General features: G+C 38.4%; 1 protein-coding gene across 1 annotated transcript in view; it reads left to right on the forward strand.

Annotated features, from left to right (window-relative positions):
• Positions 1–17597, forward strand: part of LOC149028870 (Inositol monophosphatase family protein) — a 32192-nt gene extending 14595 nt beyond the window's left edge. The window contains exons 6-9 of the mRNA XM_089139254.1: positions 6725–7089; positions 8634–8712; positions 8799–8849; positions 17278–17597. Of these exons, the coding sequence (XP_088995380.1) occupies positions 6725–7089; positions 8634–8712; positions 8799–8849; positions 17278–17415 (633 nt within the window). The 3' untranslated portion in view covers positions 17416–17597. The remainder of the gene's footprint in view (positions 1–6724; positions 7090–8633; positions 8713–8798; positions 8850–17277) is intronic.
• Positions 17598–21849: the final 4252 nt, after the last annotated feature.

The raw sequence follows: 21849 nt of genomic DNA on the forward strand, positions 1-21849 counted from the left end.
CTACTTCTGCTCTTCTTGCATCTTCTCATCAGATCCATTCAATATTAGGCCTCTATCAGTGGCATCGTAGGTTAGGTCACCCCCCTCTAAGAACTCTTAAGAAAATATTTCATGATTTAGTCTCTTCTTGTCTTAAAGACAATTTTTTTTTGTGAAGCTTGCATTTTCGTGAAGCTGACTCGTTCTACTTATTTACCTTCTCTTCAGAATAGAAAATCTATTTTTTTTTAGTTAATTCATACTGATGTGTGAGACCCTTGCCGACGTGTGTTTGTTACCGGCCATCGATACTTCATTACTTTTATTGATTGTCACTCTCGTTTTACATGGATTTATCTTTTAAGACAAAAAAATGAGGTTTTTCGTTGTTTTCGTGATTTTCATAATATGATAAAAACTCAATTCAATGCCGCTCTGAAGATCCTTCGCAATGACAATGGAACCAAGTATATTGATGGTGAGTTTCTGAGATATCTCTCTAACTATAACATAATACACTAGATAAGTTGTGTTAATATGGCTACCTAGAATGGGGTTGTTGAAAGAAAGAACCGGCATCTACTCGAGATAGCCCGTTGTATTATGATTGCCATGAATGTCCTTGACCAATACTGAAGTGATGCTATACTCACTGCCTTTTACCTTATGAATAGGATGCCCAGTAGGATACTTGGTTTCCAAAGTCTCAATGCGATTCTCTAGAAAGACTCGTCATTTTTTATTCTCCTAAAGGTTTTTGGATGTGTGTGTTATGCCAAAATCACAGCCTATCAGAGTAAGTTCGCTCCCTGCGGCCTACGTTGCATATTTTTGGGGTATTCTTCTAGTCAGAAGGGGTACAAATATTATCATCCTCCTTCCCATAGAATCATTGTGTGTATGGATGTTGTTTTTAATGAGTCTTGTCCTTACTATACACCTATCCAGGGGGAGAGTCCTAAACGAGAGGTGTTTTTTCCAACCTTGGACTTTCCTCCACATACAGACTCACACACACACAACTTAGAAGTTCAGGAAGAAATTACTAACCAGGGGAAGACTTTGGCAGTTTACCTAAGGATTCTAATTCTCCTTCTGGCTCCTTTTAGCCTTGTGTGGATCCTGGTCAGGGGGAGACCACTTATGTGAGACAAGCTACTGATGTCTTTCAAAACACAACTGATTAGAACACGAAAGTTCAGACTTATCTGAGGAAGTATCCCAGTCGGCCCAAGCTGGTAGAGAAAGTTAATATGCTACCACTTCAGTCTCCCACTCCTGCATCAGATCCTATTGTTCTCCCTGAGGTATTTTTATCTGATCTTCCTATTGCTAATAGAAAAGGAGTTAGATCTTGTACCCAACATCCCATATCTAAATATGTTTCTTATGATTCCTTGTCTGATTCCTACTGTGCTTTTATATCCTCTTTATCATCTGTCTCTGTTCCTAAGAGTTGGCAGGAAGCCTATGTTGATAAAAAAATGGAAGGCAACTATGGTAGAGGAAATACAGGCAATGAAGAAGAATGATACTTGGGAGTCGGTTACATTTCCTCCAAGAAAGAAACCTGTGGGTTGTAAGTGGGTATTTGTGGTCAAACAGAATATGGATGGATCGGTCAATAGGGTTGAAGGCAAGACTAGTTGCAAAGGGGTTTACCCAAACTTATGGGATTGATTATCAAGAAACTTTTTCCCTTATTGCAAAACTAAACATCGTCAGAGCTGTAGTTGTGTACAAAGATTGGAACTTACACCAACTAGATGTCAAAATGCCTTTTTACATAGGGAGTTGGAGGAAGAAGTCTATTTGGAGATCCCACATGGCTTCTCTGATGACAACACTGTAGGAAAAGTATGTTAATTAAATCAATTTATGGGTTGAAACAATCTCTTAGGTGTTGGTTTGGGCATCTCCAGAAAGCAGTGGCTTCTATTGGGTACAAGCAAAGTAATGCTGATCACACACTGTTTGTCAAGAAATTAGGTACCAAGATCACTTTTCTCATTGTTTATGTGGACAATATTGTTATCACAAGGAATAATGGTGAAGAATTACAAAGGTTGAAGGACTTTCTTGGCAAAGAGTTTGAGATTAAAGATCTAAAAAGCTACAGTACTTCCTAGGAATTGAGGTTGCCCGATCAAAGAAGGGTATATACCTATCCTAAAGGAAGTATGTTCTAGATTTATTATCTGAAGTGGGAATGTTGGGATGTAAAGCACTTGATACCCCGGTCGGAGCTAAACTCAAGGAGAAAGAGGGAGAACCAGTGGACAATGGAAGATATCAAAGGCTGGTAGGGAAGCTTTTCTACTTATCCCATACCGGGCCTGATATTACTGATACTGTAGGGACAGTAAGTCAGTTTATGCATGGTCCACACTCAGCTCACATGAAGGCTGTTTCTAGAATACTGCAATATTTGAAGGGAACTCTTGGGAAAGGGATACTATTATCATCAATAGATAATCTAAAGGTAGAAGCATATACTGATGCATATTGGGCGGGGTCTCTAGACAGAAAGTCAATTTTAGGTTATTGTACCTTTGTTGGAGGTAACCTAGTTACTTGGAGTAAGAAACAAAATGTGGTGGCATTATCCAACATGGAAGCTGAATATAGAGCTATGGTCCATGGAGTTTGTGAGCTACTATGGCTGAAAGGTCTACTAGAAGACATCGGAGTTCAAATTCTAAGTCCTATGATGTTGTATTGTGACAACAAGGCTGCCATTAGTATTGCCAATAATCCCATGCAATAGGATCGAACTAAGCACATTTAGATCAACTAATTTTTTGTCAAAGGAAAGCTAGAACAAGGTCTGGTCTTTATGCCTTTTGTGAGGTCTGGAGACCAAGCGGTTGATATTTTCACCAAGGGTTTGAAGGAAGGAGTTTTCCTTCCTATTGTAGGCAAGTTGGGCATGACTAATATCTTTGCCTCAACTTGAGGGGGAGTGTTGACTAGTGTGGTTGAGACTTTCCCACATTCATTGTGGGTGGTGACTGGTGAGTGGTTGAGAGTTGGGAGTTGAGAGCTAGTGTGGTTGAGCATTAATGGGGTGGTTGTGTATTTATTATTCTTGTTGAAAAGAAAGGGGTAAATATGTATTAGCTCACTCTTCACTTCATTATAAAAGGTCTTTAGATGTCTCTAAGATAAGCAAGCCATTTTCCTAATCTTCTTTCTCAACACATTCAAAAGTTGCATACACCAGTTGCTCCCTACACCAACTTCCCCACTGCTACAGGCATGGCTTCTTCTACTGCTGGTTTTTCTTGTCTTGTCTTTGCTCTTGCAACACTAGCGGACCTAAACGTAGATCAAGGAAATGTCTCATTTATCATAATGCAAGGATCTGTTAGTGCTTGTCATAATCTATGATGTGAATCAAAGCAACAGCATTACCATTCAACTTGCAGAACAGCATCAAGAGTGGCAAATCACAGCGCATCAAGAGATCTGTTTTGCTCACATATCTACTTCATGCCTCTCCCGGTCAGTATCAAGGCTCTCTGCACTGATTGTTACGTTAACAAAAGGAATGGTGCTCTTTCTGAGAAGAGGAGAAGTACCTAAGCATAGTGTAAGGTTAATGAGGTTTGCAATTTTTTTTGTTCGGTTGGCAGCTCTTTTAGATCTTAAAATGTGGAATTTCAGTCTAATCCAACTTTTGAGGGTTCAAAGTAGCGTACGTTGGTTTTATCAGGTTTGGCTGTCATTCAGAGCTGATTATGTTGCCCCATTGGTTAAGGTACTCTTGGAATTATATATGGTTCTGTTATTGGTTCAGATACTTGCTTGGGTAGTGCACTGTCTTGGGTGTTTCTGAATTAAGTTTAAGATCTTGCAGCCTAAGGCAGAAGGAAAAACATATGAACTTGAAGACTCATGTGTATTTCATATGGTTCCAAATCCTCTTGTACAATGAGAGAAAGGTTTATGCACTGTCAGTCTTGGTTGCACTTTAGTTGGATTTTGGTCAAGTCTCAGTCCAGGTCCTAGATGACTTTGATGAAGACAATACAACACTTCTAAGGGGAGATGAAGTCTCTACAAGGAGGCAGAGAGGGCTCACCATAATCTACGGGTACTGAATCCCGAATCCTAAGAAAGGGACTTAAAGCTGATGACCTAAATTCAGCTGTGTGTTGTATGGCAAAAAGTATGCATTTATTATCTACAATGATTAATTCCAACCCAGTCCAGATTTATTAAAATTGCCAATCCCACACTTTGAGGTCACTTCTGAGCATGGTCTTGTTGAAAGTTGAAACATGGTGGTTTTTGCGAATGAGGATTAAAGCTTGTACATGAGAATCCCAAGCAAACTTCTGGGCTTCCACTTTGAGGTAGAGCAGCAAGTAAATAGCATCCCTTCCTACTTTTAGGTGTTCAGTGGACCTACAAGTGCATGAAAAAGTAAGACAACTGAGCCAACCACTCTTCACAATCTATTGATCATGATTTGGTAATTGGGTGGAAGCTCATCTTTCTCAAGAAGTCTACCCTACAAGAAACAACAACATCATCATTCAAGGAAGTTGTATCTACTATGTATTGTTGGTTGTTACATCTGAACCTTGAGGACAAGGTTCTCTAGCGAGTTGGCAATGTTATGAGGACTATAGGAGGGTAAAATGTCAGAGAATATTGGGATTGGAATGTCATTTCTAAGAAAAGGGTTAGGTGTTAGCAAATATTATGGTTACAATGGTCATAAAAATAGAGGAATAATCCTAGTCTATAAATGTAATAGGGCAAAGCATTTTGAAAGTAGAGGAGAATATTATCCTATTTCCTTGCTACTGTCATCTTTTACCTTCCTCTCTTTTATCCCCATTCTTCTAACCTAATACTCAGATCCTTCCCTCTGCTTCTATCATACAATTACATTTTTACTCTTTCGGTCGCTAATTAATTATAAGCGTATTATGAGCTTTTGGTTTTAGGTAGTGAAAGAAAACAATGAGGATTTTTATTTGAAACTCTGTTATTATTCTTAAGACCAATGTTTAAACTTTGAAATTTTTGTTTCATTTTGCCATGGGCGAAACTGGTGAAACTCCAGATGTACAAGATTTCAATGGAGGTTTCAGTGGGTTTTTGGTGTTCTTTGGGTTGGTTTTGGTGTCTGGCTAATTTGAGGCCCATAAGCACAATGGAAGTGTTATTTTTGCCTATAACCTAACCCAAAGTGGCTTTATTGATCAGCACATGCTTGACTGCAGTGCAAAACTAGATGTTCTGGAGCATGCATTTTCACAAATCTAAATATGGCTATTTTATAAGAGAACATTAAAATTTTCGTTAAAATGCAACAACAAATACAAGAACAAGTAGAATTCAATGTACAAGTAGAAGTGTAGAACCCCATATTCAATTAAAAATTACAATGAACAATGTATAACAATAAATGAATGAATAAGATACATCATACAAAATATCAGATGCCTACAATAACAAATATTCACAATGAATGAGACCTAGTCTAATCTAATAAAAGTTGTTGCGTCGGGCTAGATCCATCCCCTGAGTCATGGAGTACTTTGAATATTGGACATAGTAGAACATGACATGGTATGGATAAGGTTATCCATGTAGTCTGTCACTACCCTTCTATAGGTAGCATCATCAAGATAAAGTAGATATCCTACCTTAAAGAATGTGTTGTACGAACATGGACTCTAACTAGTCATGAAACTAGCATAACTGGTTGTGTTTGTCCTGATGGATATCCAAAGATGTAGTCCACGAATAATGCACTTGATTTATCCCCATACGCACATGCAGACATACTACTGAAATTAGTAGATAAACCTCCATGTGCTCCACCATTTCCATATCTATAGCCATAAGCTCGTATAGTAAAACCTTGGAATTTTCAAAATTTCACTGAAATTTTCATCAAAATTTCAGCGAAATATTGTAGTGTCGAACTTCGACCTGGATTTTGTGTCGAACACTACCAAAACTACCGAATTTGGGTGAAATTTTGTGGAATTTCATTCTATTACCTTACTCTGACTGAAATTTCAACAAGATGAAACTTCAAAATGAAACATTGAAAATTTGGTCCAATTTTACATCTTTTAGTGTTGCTGCAAGTCTTTTTGTTCCAATCAATTTGTTAAATTGATATACTTCATCAGATTTCATGAAACTTCGAACCATGCCTACAGATGGAAGATAAGATCTATAGGAGTCATAGAAGAAGTAATTTTTAGTACTCTGGTTGTTGCATTTTTGTTCCTTTTGTGTTAACAATTTTCTGTTTCATCGGTGTACTACATGCTCTTTGTCTCAAGATTTGAGAAGATAATTGGTTGATATTTTTTATGTAAATTGTCATCATCAAGCATCTATTCTCTTTCCACTTGACCTGATGGATGATTTATGCAGCTACTTGTGCTTGATTATGGTCATATGAAGAAATGTCACATGATATGGGTTGATAGGCAACAGGGCTTTTTTCATGTCATTTTGGAATTTTCAGCATAACATGGCAGATGAAATTCGTCCGTATGAAGTTTTATTGACCAGTTCTTGTGGACTTGAATGTACTTTCTCTTGTTTTATGAAATCTTAAGGAGGTCATGGGTGTCTGTAATTATCTAGCATTCCTTTTTGCTTATGAAATTTTGCTCTTTGTAATTTCCTGAAGGATGTTTTTTTCCCCTCTCTCTCTCTCTCCCTGAAAAAATGCTCATATTCCTTGCTAAGTATCCTTAAATTTCAGGTAGGTCTGGCTCTTGTAGTTGAAGGGGAAATTGTATTAGGGGTCATGGGCTGCCCCAATTGGGAAGGAAAATTTGCGAAAGACCACGAAGATAGTACTCGATCTGGGATAATTATGGTTGCCCATATTGGATGTGGAACATGGACAAAAAGCCGATCAGATATGCTGGGTGGTGGAGTTGAACTGCACAGTGACTGGCTCAAATGCTTTGTGGACAAGTGTTCCTTGGTTAATGAGGCATACTTTTGTATTTCTGATAGTCAAACTTGGGAATCATTGCCGCTATCCCGCTTTTTCAGCTCAACAACTAATAAAGATAGTGCCGAAGACAGACAAGTTATCCTTTTACCAAGATGTTGTGGAAGGTTTAGTTCTTCATCCGTTAACTTTATTATAATCCACATGTTGTTTATGTTACTCCTACTACGTGCCCACTGTAAATTTATTTCTTTTCTTTTTTGAGGCATGCTTCATCTAATTTTTTCTTTTCCCCTTCAATGAATCTAAGACAACAATCACTTAGAAAAGGTCGTTTAGTTGTTGTGCACATAAAGGAGACATGACACCAGTATATTTAGGTTCAAACAGTATTGGGGTTTCTTGTATTTAGGGAAAATGTTCAAGTGCCAAATTTTGGTGTCCATGGTTGGACCCAAGATTTTTCTTATGTTTCAGCTGAAACCATGGTAATTATCATGACTTTCTGATCATCAATTTTGGGAAAAATGACATTTTGACAGGTGCAAATTAATGTGGTAATTTTATAGTTGTTAATATCATAATCTAATTTTAGCCATTGCATGAACCAAGGGGTACTTCTCATATTGGTAGGGTTGGAGCCTAGGAGGGTGGGTTGCATGCAATACCTTCTGGACTTGACCATATTCAACTGACAATAATTCCTTGGATTCAATGGAGTTTCTGGCTTGAGTATGACCCTCACTCCCTGATGCTCAGAGATGATGGCATAAAAAAAATAAAAAGAAGAAGAAGAAGAAGTAGAGAAGAAGTTCAACTAAAATAAAAGAAATAGAACAAGGGTTTAGGTACTCCTGGAGGAAAAAGATGTACAATGACTAAAACCATCCCAGGATGTTAGATCAATTTCTCCAGAGGAATTCATCCCGTTTGATCGGAAAATTATGAAACAAGATCTAGAATATAGCAAGAACATCAGAAGTACATGCACCTGATGGCTTTTTGCAATAACAATGAATACTCTGGTCATTTGAATGACAGATCAAGATTAGCGTAATATGCTTGGTTAGAGTTCAGTGAGCTATTAGTTACCAGATGCGTATCCTTAATTCGGATTTTGGAACTCCATTTGAGTTCTGTTTACATTTTCTGTCATACAACCCTGTTCCTCTTTGATCATAATGATTAATCTAGATCCAAATTCAACGCCGTATGTATTGGATCAAGTACCAGACATATTTGAGTTACAATAGGATATATATAGCCAAAACAATGGTATTTTTTGGATTGGGTATTGCAATTCTTTAACATTGTCTTTTTGTTTTGTTTTGTTTTGTTTTCTTTTTTGGGGTGGGGGGGGGGGGGGGTGGAGTCCTATAGTGGCCAGCTGTTAGATTAGATTTATTCAAATCTTTCCTAGTAAGATTGTACTAGTAATTTAGCTAGTACTTAATTCTTCTAATGTTTCTGTCCTATCTAGGATAGCTTCCTAAAGTTCTATGCTGTTAATGATAAATCCAACGGTGGGAACTACCAAGCCTAAAGATTGGTCATCTTCTAGCGGTCTTTCCCACTTCTGTTCTTTTCTTCTTTTCTCATGTGATTGCTGGTTGTTTAAATTCCTGAAACTATTACAATCATTATGCTGTTTTAAGATTCTATTTGGCACATATGCAGTCAGTGAATACTGCAAATGGATATATTTTTGTAGCTTGTGTAAGTACTTAATGGTGGCTTCTGGCAAGGCTTCAGTTTTCATTCTTCGAGCAAGGACTCAAACTGTTATCAAGGTATGTTAGATATCAAGCATTGGGAACATGGAGGAGCAAAAATGTGTCAGATAACTGAATTATATTTGACTCAATCTACATTATAGGCTTGGGATCATGCTGTTGGAGTGATATGTGTACAAGAAGCTGGTGGACAGGTAAGGTTTTCTTCCTTTGGTTTTATTAGCTCTGTATGGCAGACATTATTTGTAAAAAGAAAAAGAGATGTATTTGTCACCTGTTCTTTGCTGTTTTGGTCTGGGAGGGCACGGGGGAAGGGATGAACCGGATAGAAAAATCACAGATGTGAAGTCCTTAGAGAAACAAAAAAGCCTGCATTATGGATGACACACTTCAGGAATTCAAGAAACTCCTAAGTCTTCTGTCACTCTTTATTTCTCAGCCCTCTCAGGGACATATTTTGAGGTCTCCAGACTCCTCTTCTGAAAACCACAACCTCTTCAAAAGAATGACTGTAAGCTCTCCATCTGTCACTCAAATGCAGGAACAATCCTCTTTTGAAACCGAACCTTCCTCTTCTTCTCTCATGGCTTGATCCGGAAACAAGTTCACGAAATCATCAAAATCTACTGGAGGAGCAGCAATGAAGACGATAATAAATACAGAAGTTGTGGTCAATAAGGTAGAGATCATCGAAACACCAAACCGTTATATGTAAAAACGGTTTTTGGTGCTGGTTATCCAGTTACAGAAGCAACCACATTCTTGTCTCAGAAGACTGCTTGTTGAATATCTCATACTCAAAGATAGGTCAAGGCTGGTGTATTTTTGCCTGGAAACCCTCGGTTTAACAACGTTTTCTTTCTCCTTTGGTTCCTTCTCTCGTTGTTCTTTCTCACCAAACTCACTAACATTGCTGTTTCTTCTGTGCTGTCTTCTCTGCTGCAATTGAAGGGAAGAATTGAATTTGGGGAAAATTTGTGCCCCAAAAAATTTCTCAAATTTCTGATTTTATTGGCATACTTGATTGCCAAATAATCTCTTTGACTCTCTCTCTCTCTCTCTCTCTCTCTCTTAGGATGCCAAATGGAATGCAAAAGCATCAATTTGACATTATGAGTTACTTTTATGGTTTTACTGTCACTAGTCATGTGTTTAAGTCAAGGTGCAAAATTCCGCCAACACAAAGGGTTTCGCTACCTGGTGAAACCCCGAAATGTCGACAAAATTTCGCTGACATTTGGGAGGTTTCGGTGAGATTTTGCCCCCAGTTTTGGGAGGTATTTGAGGTCATTTTGGCCTTGTTTTTGTTGTCTAGCCTAATTTGAGGCCAATAAACACACTAGGAGTGCTATTTTGGCCTAAAACATCACCTAAAGTGGTGTTCCTGATTGGCACATGCCCGACTATATTTGGGCAAAACTGGAAGTGTAGAACATGATTTTAAATTAGGGTAAACATGCAAATATATAAGAGAACATAGATATCTTCATTTACTTTAAAGAAAGAAGAGACGTACTAAAGTCTACAATTCATTATAAAACTAGTGAAGTCAGGTGTACATATATAAGATACAACAGAAGTATACAAGTGTAGGCAAGTATATAGTAGTCATCCAATCATCTCAAATCTCAATATCAAGTATTGTGCCTAGGTGGATCCATCCCTTCCTGACTCTCCATCGTACCCATAGTGTACAACATCCTCTCCCCCAACCAATCTACATACTTACCCCATGTCATTCCATATTGATGGTTGGTCAGATAGTCTTGAACTGCAGCTCTGTAGTGGTCATCTTCCACCTCCAAGAGAGCTCCAATGTGATGGAAGTGAGAATAGGGCCAGGAAGGTGTTGTAGTGGTGATGGTGATGCTGCTGGTGCTTGTGAGTGTGCATATGGTGGGTCTATTTGCCATCCGAGTATGGACTACTGACTCTGGCCTCGAGAGACCACACTCATAATGTCCATTACTGTGCGCATAGTGTGAACACAAGAGTGGATACCCATACCTATATCATAATGTCCATAAGGGGGAGGGACATCATCATAAAGACCAATAGCCCCATAAGCAGATGTGGAGCCTATAGACTTATCCAAGCTCATGAATCCGATGCTCTCGCTAATCTGTCTGTCGGACCTGGATCTGAAGGATTTACTTAAGAACCGTACTATCTGTGCGTAAAGGTGACGTCATCATAACCACCTTTGTGCTACTTCCCATGACCCCTCCCCTTCCAATTGTAGGTCGTAGTACGTCCATGCTGATGCTCACCACTATGATCCTGATCTTGGGTTGCATGTGGAAATGAGTCTCCTCGATATATCTTAATGGGCACTGTTGTGTCTTTGGTAATGGAATATGCAAACGCTCCTGAAGTCCTCCACCACCACCATCATTAGAGTCCCTCTGATTTAGACTAGGACTGGGAGCGAGTGTGTCATCTGAATCATCATTGTTGTGCGTGCCAGGTGCCACCATCCAATCCTTATCCACAATCCTGTGTATGTGCCTGCTCATCTCGAGATGCCATGAACTCATCCACATCAACCCGGCAACTCGAGCAAGCTCTTGGTGAGGCCTCCCTCTAGGCTAATCCAACACCAACTCTCTATCAACCACTTAGTGAGGGGATCCTACTCCTCTCCGCCCACCTCGAATATGTCAAGGTTGATGTCCTACCGAATACCGATCACTCTCAGCCTGTTCCCTAGCATGCTGTATCTTCAACTTCATGTTGTAGTGGCAAAACACTAGATCATTCAGGCAATGGCTCCCCAACTTGTGCCTCCTTTTGAAATGGATTATGCTAAATGTACTCTAGTTCCTCTCTCACCCAAAGGTGGAGCAAGTCTGGGAGAGGATCCTGATCACTAGTCTCTTGAGGTTCGATGCACTCTTACCATAGAGAACCCACCACTCAACTGCATTATCACAAAAACATTATGTTAATACTTAGTAGTTTAATGCCTAACACATAATCTACTTATCTTTAAAATGTAATAGCCTCAATCAACGTTTTCTCATCCCCTAATAGCAGCATCCGAATTGAAGGATCCAAATGTGTCCCTAAACACCTTTATCTGTAATAATTTGTATTGATGGTTTACTAAATCTTTTTAAAAATCAAATGCAAGTTCTAAGTCTGAAATCCCTGATATCTCACCTCGGTATGGCAAAATGATGGGAGATGTGGGTCCAGCTCCGACTTTAAAATCACTTGCATCACGACATCGAGCAAGTTTGTGTCCAACCCCAAATGTTTGCTCCCAAATGTTTGCTATAATGATATTTGGGGTTGAAATAATAGGCTGCACAATTCACAAACTCACAGTTGCAGTTAGGATTGAATGAATTACCAACCCCTATAATCTAACAAGCAACAACCCACAATAATTACTTATTGGCCCTATGCAGTGGATTCATAAGATGATCGATCAATTGTCTATCAACAATCCATAAGAAAGCCAGGTCGCCTCTTGTGTTGGCTTTCTTTATGGTAACCTTCATATGCTCAAGGGATGCATATAGGTGGGGCATAGTGGGTCCTCTTAAGGAGGAATCCCACTATACTTAAAACCTTTATAATGGGCTCCAAGGTCTATAACACAATCCCCACATTTCTCTAGAACTCACTAGATGAGATGGACCCCTATGCCTGACACTTGCTTGAGGTACTGAATTATCACAAACATATTAAGTTAGTAAATAGCAGATAGGCATACTATAATATTTTGTAAAATAAAATTGTAGATAGTTATCTTATTTGGATCCAACCCAATCAAACCACTCCTAGGATGCAAACATGGATTTTAGGCCCTACTTCCTTTCTTGTATACTGCTCAAGCCGATGAAATTCATCGCAAATCTCATCGGACCAATCACACTAACTCACCTCTACATGTTTGCCTCATCATGTCTAGAGCAGTGTTATGATTGTAAATGAAATTTGTTACTTGTCTAACAATGTTGATCTTCCCAATGTCCTTCAACATGTGGTCAATAATGGGCTACACAGGGTGTCCAAAAGAGATGATTGCTAGATGAATTCATCAACACCTCACCCACCTTAAAGTTGGATCCATTGTCGATGACAATCTGCATAACATTCTTCTTCCCAACTTCATCTACCACGATCCTATAGGAGACCAAGTATATATCTGTGGTCTTTCACATGACTAGTAGCATTCACAGATCTCAAGAAAACTGTTCTCCTATCATAGTACACCATGAAGTTGATGATGGACTTTCTCATTAGACCAGTCCATCCATCCATCAGATATAATGGTGCATCCATATGTATCCCAGAAGGTTTTATACTATCAACGTAGTGTTGCAGCTCTTTTTCCCCTCATGCAAGAAGGTGCTCATCAACTCTTTAGGGGTGGGACCCTCATATCTAAGACCTGGATTTATAATAGTATCAATTGTGTGCTTGTAGTATGGATCTTGGGTTGTGTTTGTTGGAATGGAACTGTAGAGCATCTACTTTGCTACTGCTCTTTTAATCTTTTTACTCAGCCCTTTCCATGCACCTATTATCTTAGGCTACTTGGCCCCTTTCCTCTTGAAAACTTCAGGATTTTGCTCTAGGATCGGGTCCCCACAGCTTGGAAAATCACATGGTGCTACTTGCTAGATCTCTTGGAGGAGTGGCCCTTTGACTCCATGATCTGCTAAACATACTAAATATACCACCCCTCCCCCCATATCCAAATGCTCCAACCCTTGTAGGCCTTGAGGGACCAGCTTCTGTAGCTTTAGCTTTGGCCCTATCCTGCTCCTAGTAGTGCATCTCCAACTCTCTGCTATGGCCCACCTCAAGTCCCTCTCATAAACTCTCCCCACATCAATAAGATTAACATCTCAATCAGAATTTGAATCAACTTTGTATGATGACGGTCCTTGCACGGCATCATCTAGTGCTTTGTCCACTCTCGTTCTCTCTGGTTTCTTCTTACCCTTCGTTTTCGTTAACTCCCTGTTTGCCTTCACTACATCTGCATGGGCCTTTGTGCATGTAGCCACATCCTTCGAACTCCTAGTGATGTGAGCTTTGAACCTGCTGATGCCATCTGAGTTCAACTTCTTCCCACATAAATTACATTGTGTTTTATTCTTATTTCCATCAATAGACACAGTACTGCCATTTTGGGTTAACCCTCCTCCTAATACCTACAGTCCCCTCTAACTCCCACTAGCATACGTGATAATTGTTGCATCTAAAATGATTGCATAAGTAACTGTACAACACCAAATTAATTTTCTATAGACAACAAAACAATTATGTACGTACCTACCAAAATTTTCCTTGCCCGTGTATTTTTTTTTTTTAAATATAAAATGAACTTTTAAAATTTTTTGGTAAGAAAATAGATTGCCCATACCAAAACCAGTGATGAAACCACATGGGTAACACATGAAAAACACATAAATAGCTATTCCATATTTTCTATAATTTTCAAAACCCTTTCCCTTATTTTTTTCTGTAATTATTTATAGTTTTTGTTAATATTTTAATAAGTTTTTTAAAAATAAAATAATTATTTATCAGGTGAAAAAAATATTTGGACTCCATGAGTCCGTAGATCGGCCCTTAGAGTTCCACATATGTTTTTTTCCATCACCATCCAAGACATATATCATGTAAAAAGTAAGCATTTTCAATGTAGGCAAGTACAATTTTTTATGGCTGAAAAAAAAAATTACTTTGCGAAAAAAAATTCCAACACCGTGAGTTCTTAGATCAGCCCACGGTGTTGAACACACTTTAATTTCTTAACCATCCAACAACATTATAGTGTGCATTGTGTAAAAATTCACTTTGGAGAACAATGGTTAACCTTGAAATGAAAAGACTCCAAGGTTTGTGTGAAACTCCGCCTGATCGACGCAACGAAGGCAATTGCTGGCAATAATGAAGCAAGATCCACCCCCAAATGTCTAAGATCAAACCAAAAACAACAAGAATAGAGTGAAAATAGGAGAGAGAAGCTCTGGGTAGTCGAATAAAATTTGCCTAAGAATGGGTGAAATGTCGCTCGACATTTGCTTAAAAAGGTGGAAAATTGGCGATATTTCGGCTATTTAATGAGATTTTGGTGATATATTGCCGATGTTTTGCATTCTTGGCTTCACTTCATGGTTTCGTGTTGTCTTCTACTGACTCCTCAGCGAAATCTCGCCGATATTTCATAACATGGTTTGGGTGTGGTTACTTGATATGTATTCAGTGATCCAATGGAATTCGATAACTCCATAGTTTCCGTGTCTTTTGGACTCCATTAGGACATCATCACTTACCTCTCATCTCCTTCATGTCTTTGGAATTGTGTTGGAAACTAGGGGTATTTTAGTATTTTAAGTTTGAGTTCATGGGGTTTTCTGTTATTATTGTATTTCCAGTCCATATTTCAATTAGTAATAAGCGACAAAGTCATAAGAAATATTATAAATTCCTAACAAACTATCCTTTTAATTTTGGAAGTAACTCTTTATAAGAGGATGCTGCCTGCGATAGAGAGTATTCATTGTATAGCAGACTGCTGTTCACTTTCTCCCACTTCCTTTTCTTCTCTCTTTGACTCTATTTTAGTTCATAGTATCAGAGCAAAGTTAATCAAGTCTATTAAGGGTAGTTTGGGCACAAGTTAAGCCCTAGCACTAATTCTTGATTGGGACAAGTCCCAATAGAAATAATTTTCCTGCTGGATTTGTCTAGGCTATTCTTATACTATAAGGGGTATTGACATCTCAATTCTGTTTCACATGGACAATGTGTTTGCAGATGTCACTTTCTTTGAATATATTGCTTACTGTATTCCTTGTAGTATACCCTTTTTCTTTCCTGTAGAATCTACTACTGAGACACCTATCCCAGTTCCTACTACTATTGACCCTGCTTTTTCTTTGCAAGTATACCAGCAGAGACAGTCCCAACAGCCTCATCCTATAGATCCTTCATTACAGCATGTACACAACCCGTAACTGATCCAGCTCCTTGTTTTGTAGATCCTCGACTTACCAGTCACTGTTTGGAAAGGTACATTCCTGTACTCAAAAACTTTACCTGCCTTTCCAGTTGTCCACTTCATTTCTGATTCTCATGTTCTATCCCTTTTGATCCTTCACAGTATCTTTATCTGTTGCTGTTATCCCTAAGTCTCACCATGAGGAGTTTATTCTGATACAGCTTGTGCACAACTGTTGATATTGATGGTGACAGATGTTTTACTAGCAGATATTGTTCATATGTGGGAGGTAACTTTTGAGTTGTAACTTGACAGAGCAAGAAACAAAAAACAGTTTTTAGGTCAGGTGAAGAAGCTAATTAGCAGGCTATTGCCCAAACCACTGTTGAACTAATGTGGCTGCCTTTGTATCTTTTTAAGTTGGGTTTAGTTAACTCATGAACATCTTTTGCAACAACCAAGCTGCTACCTACATTGCAAGCATTCCCATCTTCCACTAGTGCACTAAGCATAGTGAGGTTGACTATCATTTTGTCTAGGTTGTCATTCTAAAGAAGAATTGTTACTCCATATGTTACTTCTTCAGATCAGCTTGGTGACATTTTTACATGACCATTGTTTGGCCCTACTTTCAGAAATGTGTGTTACAAGCTAGGCATGGATGATAATATACTTCAGATTTAGGGGGAATGTTACCTTTTTTGTACTCTAGTCTACAATGATAGCAAGTTAATGGATATATGACCTATATGTATCATGGAGGTACAGATGAGTCATGTACTGTGGCTTTTATACCTTGGTTAGAGTTTTAAGTTAGCTAACCATAGGCTAGTTTGCTTTCATTGTTTTGCTTTCTTTGGTTTCCTCTTTCATCTTGTAATCGGTTTAGGAAGATGTTATTCCTGTAATTTTGTTTTTAGATTTTATATATTGTATCATGAGGAGAGACCACAGTAAGCTGGGTCCCTGTTGGCAGTTTCTCCCATTTTTATCTTCTTCACTTCTTGTCGCCAACTTATGTCTGATTTTTACTGCTTATTATCACAACTTTATTTATGTAGTTAAAGTGATGTGTAATAACCTTTTTTTATGGTGATGTTCGAATATTAGGAACTTAATCAGTACTATAACAATTTAAGTCATTTCCAATGGGCTATTCATTCTTATATGGATAAAAGATATGTTGTTATGAAATTATGACAAGGAATGGCAATGTAATTTGGTAAAAGCCGAACAGAAAGCTCTTTTTTTCAATATGGCATTTCAGACATCTTTCTGTTTTCTGTAAGAGCAGAAAAATATTTTTATTAAGGTTTTCCATAAAACATTACTCCTAAAATGACAAGCAGAAGAATTTTTTCTGACTCAGCCAGTTTTTTGAAATAGAAATGCTTCCATACAAAACCATAATGTCTTGCTACAGCATTTGAGCAAGCCATAGTCAGTGCGAAAGAACTTTTGTTACTGCTATTTCCGCCATGAAGTTTGCCAACGGAATCCATTTTCTTTAATACATTAATAGCCTAAGAAGACAAGAACACATTTATGCCTGACAAGATAAATGTCTAAGTGAAGTTTAACGTCTTTCCTGAACAAAGATTATTCCTTTCCTTCAATATTTGTTGAGACTGGTAAAAGTAACACCATCTAATCAGGTTACTGACTGGAAAGGGAGTCACCTTGATCTAGCAGCAGATGAACTTGAGCGAAGGGTCATCTTTCCTTCAGGTGGTGTGCTTGTGACAAATGGTAACTTGCATAAACAGATCTTGGATATTATCTCAGTTAGTTAATCTCTTGTTTGAATGACTACCGTAAACATTTTTTAAATTATGAGATACTGACTTTTACAATGATGTTCTTTGATGCACTCATGTGGGTTATAAAAATCCTCTTCAAAATGTTGATATTAATACCATCATTATTTGGGACAATTTCATGCTTATAACATCATAACTCCTCAGAAGTCAACCTTGTGTTTGTGTCTTTTTTTTTTTTTTGGGGGGGGGGGGGTGTCATTTTTTGGCTTCTGGTATAAGCCAGCTACATCTCAACTGATTACTTTGATCAGAACTTGAAGGGAGTAAGAAAATTTTCGAGTTGTTCAGAGGAGGCTTTAAGCAAACCAATGGCAGGGTTTTGAAGAGGTTTCATGGCTCTGGAGTTCAAAATTTTGTCTAACTTGGAACCTAATTACACCAGGTGGACTTACAAACCCCAGGCCATGTCATTGGCCCAAAGGTATCAAGAATGCTGATTATCGGAAGCTTTAGTGGCTAATTGCCAATTGATTGATATTTAAAAAGGTGAATCCTTGATGATTGGGAGGCAGGACTTGAATCATTTATCATCATTTTTTATGTGGTCAATTTCTTAGGATTTTTTTGGGAGACTAGAAGAGTTTGATAGATGGTTCATTACCCTTATTGTCAACTTTGCACAAGAATTATTCTCTGTGCCATGGAATCAATGAAGTCAGAAGGGATTAACAACAAGGAGGTATATTGCATTAGAAAGATGAAACTCTTAATTATGATTTAGAGTAAGAATTTTGGGTGGAGCATATAAGATTTATATTAGGACTGCCTTGATTTCTTACCTTGTCAAGATCAGTAAATGGGAACTGGATAATCATATTACTCATTAATTGGGTTTAATACTTGATCAGTTTGAGGGTTTTCTCCATGGGGGAAACTTTGTCAAAACTTCTACCAAATTTTCCCTTTTATATGCCAGTTTAGGTAGGATGAACTCTTAGATTTGAATTATACACCCCTTGAAGTAGGACTAAAGGTACGAAAGTTTGGCAAAATTTGCCAAGATTTTGCTGACATGAAGACAAGATTTCACCAACATTAAAGAGAAACACAGAACTACAAAAGGGGTTGATGGGTGTTTTGGGAAAGATGATAAGTTTAATATTAGAATGACAGATGTGGACTACTTGGCTCTCAACGTACAAAAGTATTTAATAGGGCAGTCATCCATTAAATATTTGCGTGAAACCATGGAACGAAATCTCGGACGAGATCGCAGGTTCGCTACCTGGCGAACCAGGCGAACCGGCGAAATCTCGGCGAGATTTCGCCAATATTTGGATAACACAACAAATTCTGGGATGCGTGAAATAGAAAAAGTGTAGTTAAGGAAACCTGCAACATGGGTAAGTGTGAAGTGATAAAAACAAAATTTAAACTGATTTACGTATGATACTGACACCCATCATGTGAAATGCATTTAATGGACTTGAATAGCAAATCAAATATAATAAATTAAATTACAAAACAAAGCTAGCTATTGACGTGTGTGAGTCGGTCTGACATTAACACAGTAACACATACTTTAATGGACTTGAAATGGAATTCAAAAGTAACAAATAGTTTTGTAAACAACATTACGATGTTCATCAGCAAAAGTGCAGAACACAGTTGCAGACCAAGGGGCGATCTTCGTAGGGCTTCTTCTTCTTCTTCTTCAGTTTTTCTTCCCTTTTTCTTCCCTCGTTCGGTGGTTTCCGGTTTTATCAATCTCCAGAACATAGTTGCAGACCGAGGGCGATCTTTGTAGGGCTTCTTCTTCAATTTTTCTTCCCTTATCGGTGATCGTTAGGGGTTTGATGGTGGATTTGTGGATAATAATGGAAGCTTAGATCGTTAGGAGGGTTTTTTTTAATTTTATTTGTGATTGCATATCTCGTTTCGCCCCCTAGTTTCGTTTCGCCAGGGGGCGAAACTGTTTGCCGAAATAACTTTCCATGCGTGAAACAATGAATCAAAAGGTCTGTTGTTTTTTGAGTTTGAAACTTTGACTTGACAACCGTCTATAAAAGTATTTAATAGGGCAGTGAGCCATCCATTAAATATTTGCGGAAAACAATGCATCAAAAGATCTGTCGTTTGTCATTTTCTTATCTTTTGAGTTTGAAACTTTGACTTGACAACCTTTGCCTGAGTGAAACTTTGAGTCTGTGAAAGAAAGTGTGGTTACAGTGGTGTATTGAGCGCTCTTTGGAAGCAAAGAAGAGATGTGACGGCGAGAAAGTTGCAAAGAGAAGAACATGAGCTAAAGTGAAACTTTGAGATTGTGAGAGAAAGTGTGGTGACGGTGGTGTATTGAGCACTCTATGGAAGCAAAGAAGAGATACGATGGCAAGAAAGTTGCAAAGAGAATAAGATGAAACAGAAAGTTGTAGAGAGAAGAAGATGAAAGAGAATGAGCCTCTTCAGATACAAATAAAAATCGGCTGGGTTTTCTGTCATTTTTCATGTAGTGTGGTCAAAATCGCCGTTGTTCAAACAAAGGAAACAGTTCGATTTCGGTTCAAAAGAAGTTTCGCCACTTGCCGAAACAACCGATGGCAAATTTCGGCCAAATTTCAGCGATTTGTTTTACCATGAGTAGTACCTCAAGAAAAATAGGATCTAGGTCAACAGTTGGGTGAAAATTTGTTTCACATGAAGATCGGATTCCAACCAATGTTCATAAACTGTTTGGAAGGCAGACACCAAAATACAGCAATGTTTAATGGTCAGATTGAACCTAACAGCCAAAACTGGAAAAGTTGAAAACCCATAATTCAGAATCAAGTGATATCTTTTGACAGATCAACAGGTCCAATCTTGCTAAAACTCTTGTTGAAGGAGCCTACTACGAGGATTTTTTTTTTTACACTTCAAAAGATTAGGGTCGTCTGCTCTATGACATACAGTACCAACTTCAGCCATTTGGAGACCAAAAATTGGTTGCCACGAACTGTTATTTGGGAATCCCTTGCTGTGATATAATCTCAACAAGTCAACAGAATCTGAGACACAGTAATAGTTGGTGACTACCCCTTCTAATATCAAAACTTCAGCAAGCACAACAACAGTAGATTTATTTGTACTTTCTTGAGAGAAGAAAATAGTACACTAAGAAAGGGATATGATATTGATTATAAACCAATAGGCCTGAATCAGAATCTGATGTACATAACAAGCTGTTTGACCAGAAATATGTTAAAAGGAAGAAAAGCTGTGCTGGTTCACTTCTCCAATTGATGAACTAACCTCTTGGGCCATAGGGCCAAGCCTATTTGTGCTGGGAGTTGCAGAGTTGCTTAACCCAGATTGTGAGGTGGGAGTTGCAGAGTTGCTTAACCCAGATTGTGAGAGAGGGGGTTTATAATAGTCACTCTAGCTGACTGATTTTGGACTTCTAAAAGGACTGCATAGGCTGAGAGAATGTGATAAGAACCCAGACTCAACAAAGCCACTTGACAGTAACAATGGAAATAGTGAGAGAATTATACTTTATTAACTGGTAATCTCCTAAACTTAGAATAACACAGCAATAGGCATTCCTACAGCAACCCGAGAGCAAGCCCTCACCCCAATATTCCCTTACGGCAAAAGCTACTCAAACCTATTACCCTCCCCAATTCTTATACTAGATAGTTCCCTAAATCAACCCACTGACAAATATGTCCCCAAATCTCTCTCATTCAGTAGTAAATATTCTTCAATATTCTGTAAATTCCTCTTATTCAGTAGTAAATATTCTGCAAATCATTCTCTATTCAGCAACCTCCTTTCCAAGACTAGATCTAATTGCTTCCTCTATTCAGCAACCTCCTTCTCAAGACCAGATCTGATTGCTTTCCATAGTTGTTCGCCAAATCCAGCTTTCTTCTTGTGCTTGCAAGAATACACATGAGATATGAGGGGCCTATCAACACTCCCCTCCAACAGTCTCACCTTGTCCTTAGGTGAAAATCAGGAAATTGGTTATTTGCCATGTCGTAGTTCCCCCAAGTATTTTCACATGGCGGCAGTCCTTTCCACTTGAGCAACACTGCTAACACCCCTTGAGGAACAATGTTCTTCCATAAATGCCCATGGGAGCTTTGCCAATGGGTTATTTCCTAACTGGGTAACTATTGACAACACCCAAAACAAAACTGTTGATTAAAACTGGTAAGAGGCCCATACCTTTATTCCTGATTAGTTAACCCATAAGTCAAACAAGTGGGCTGTGGGTATTTTGAAGTAATTGGGCTTCCCATAGCCCATTTCGCTGTTTATAAAAACTGATCCAGATGAAGCGACTAGACCACGGTTAGTGGTCCAACCACCACCCGGTTCAATCCTTTCATCTTTCTCTCTACTGCTGCGATCCCAACTCCAAATTCCTTATTTGCTGCTGCCGATTGTGATATTTCCTTCCTCTTCAGAATTGCAAACAATCCA

This window comes from Hakea prostrata, chromosome 1, assembly GCF_041222555.1.
Source record: "Hakea prostrata isolate BN-2017 chromosome 1, UWA_Hpros_2, whole genome shotgun sequence".
Taxonomy (NCBI): domain Eukaryota; kingdom Viridiplantae; phylum Streptophyta; class Magnoliopsida; order Proteales; family Proteaceae; genus Hakea; species Hakea prostrata.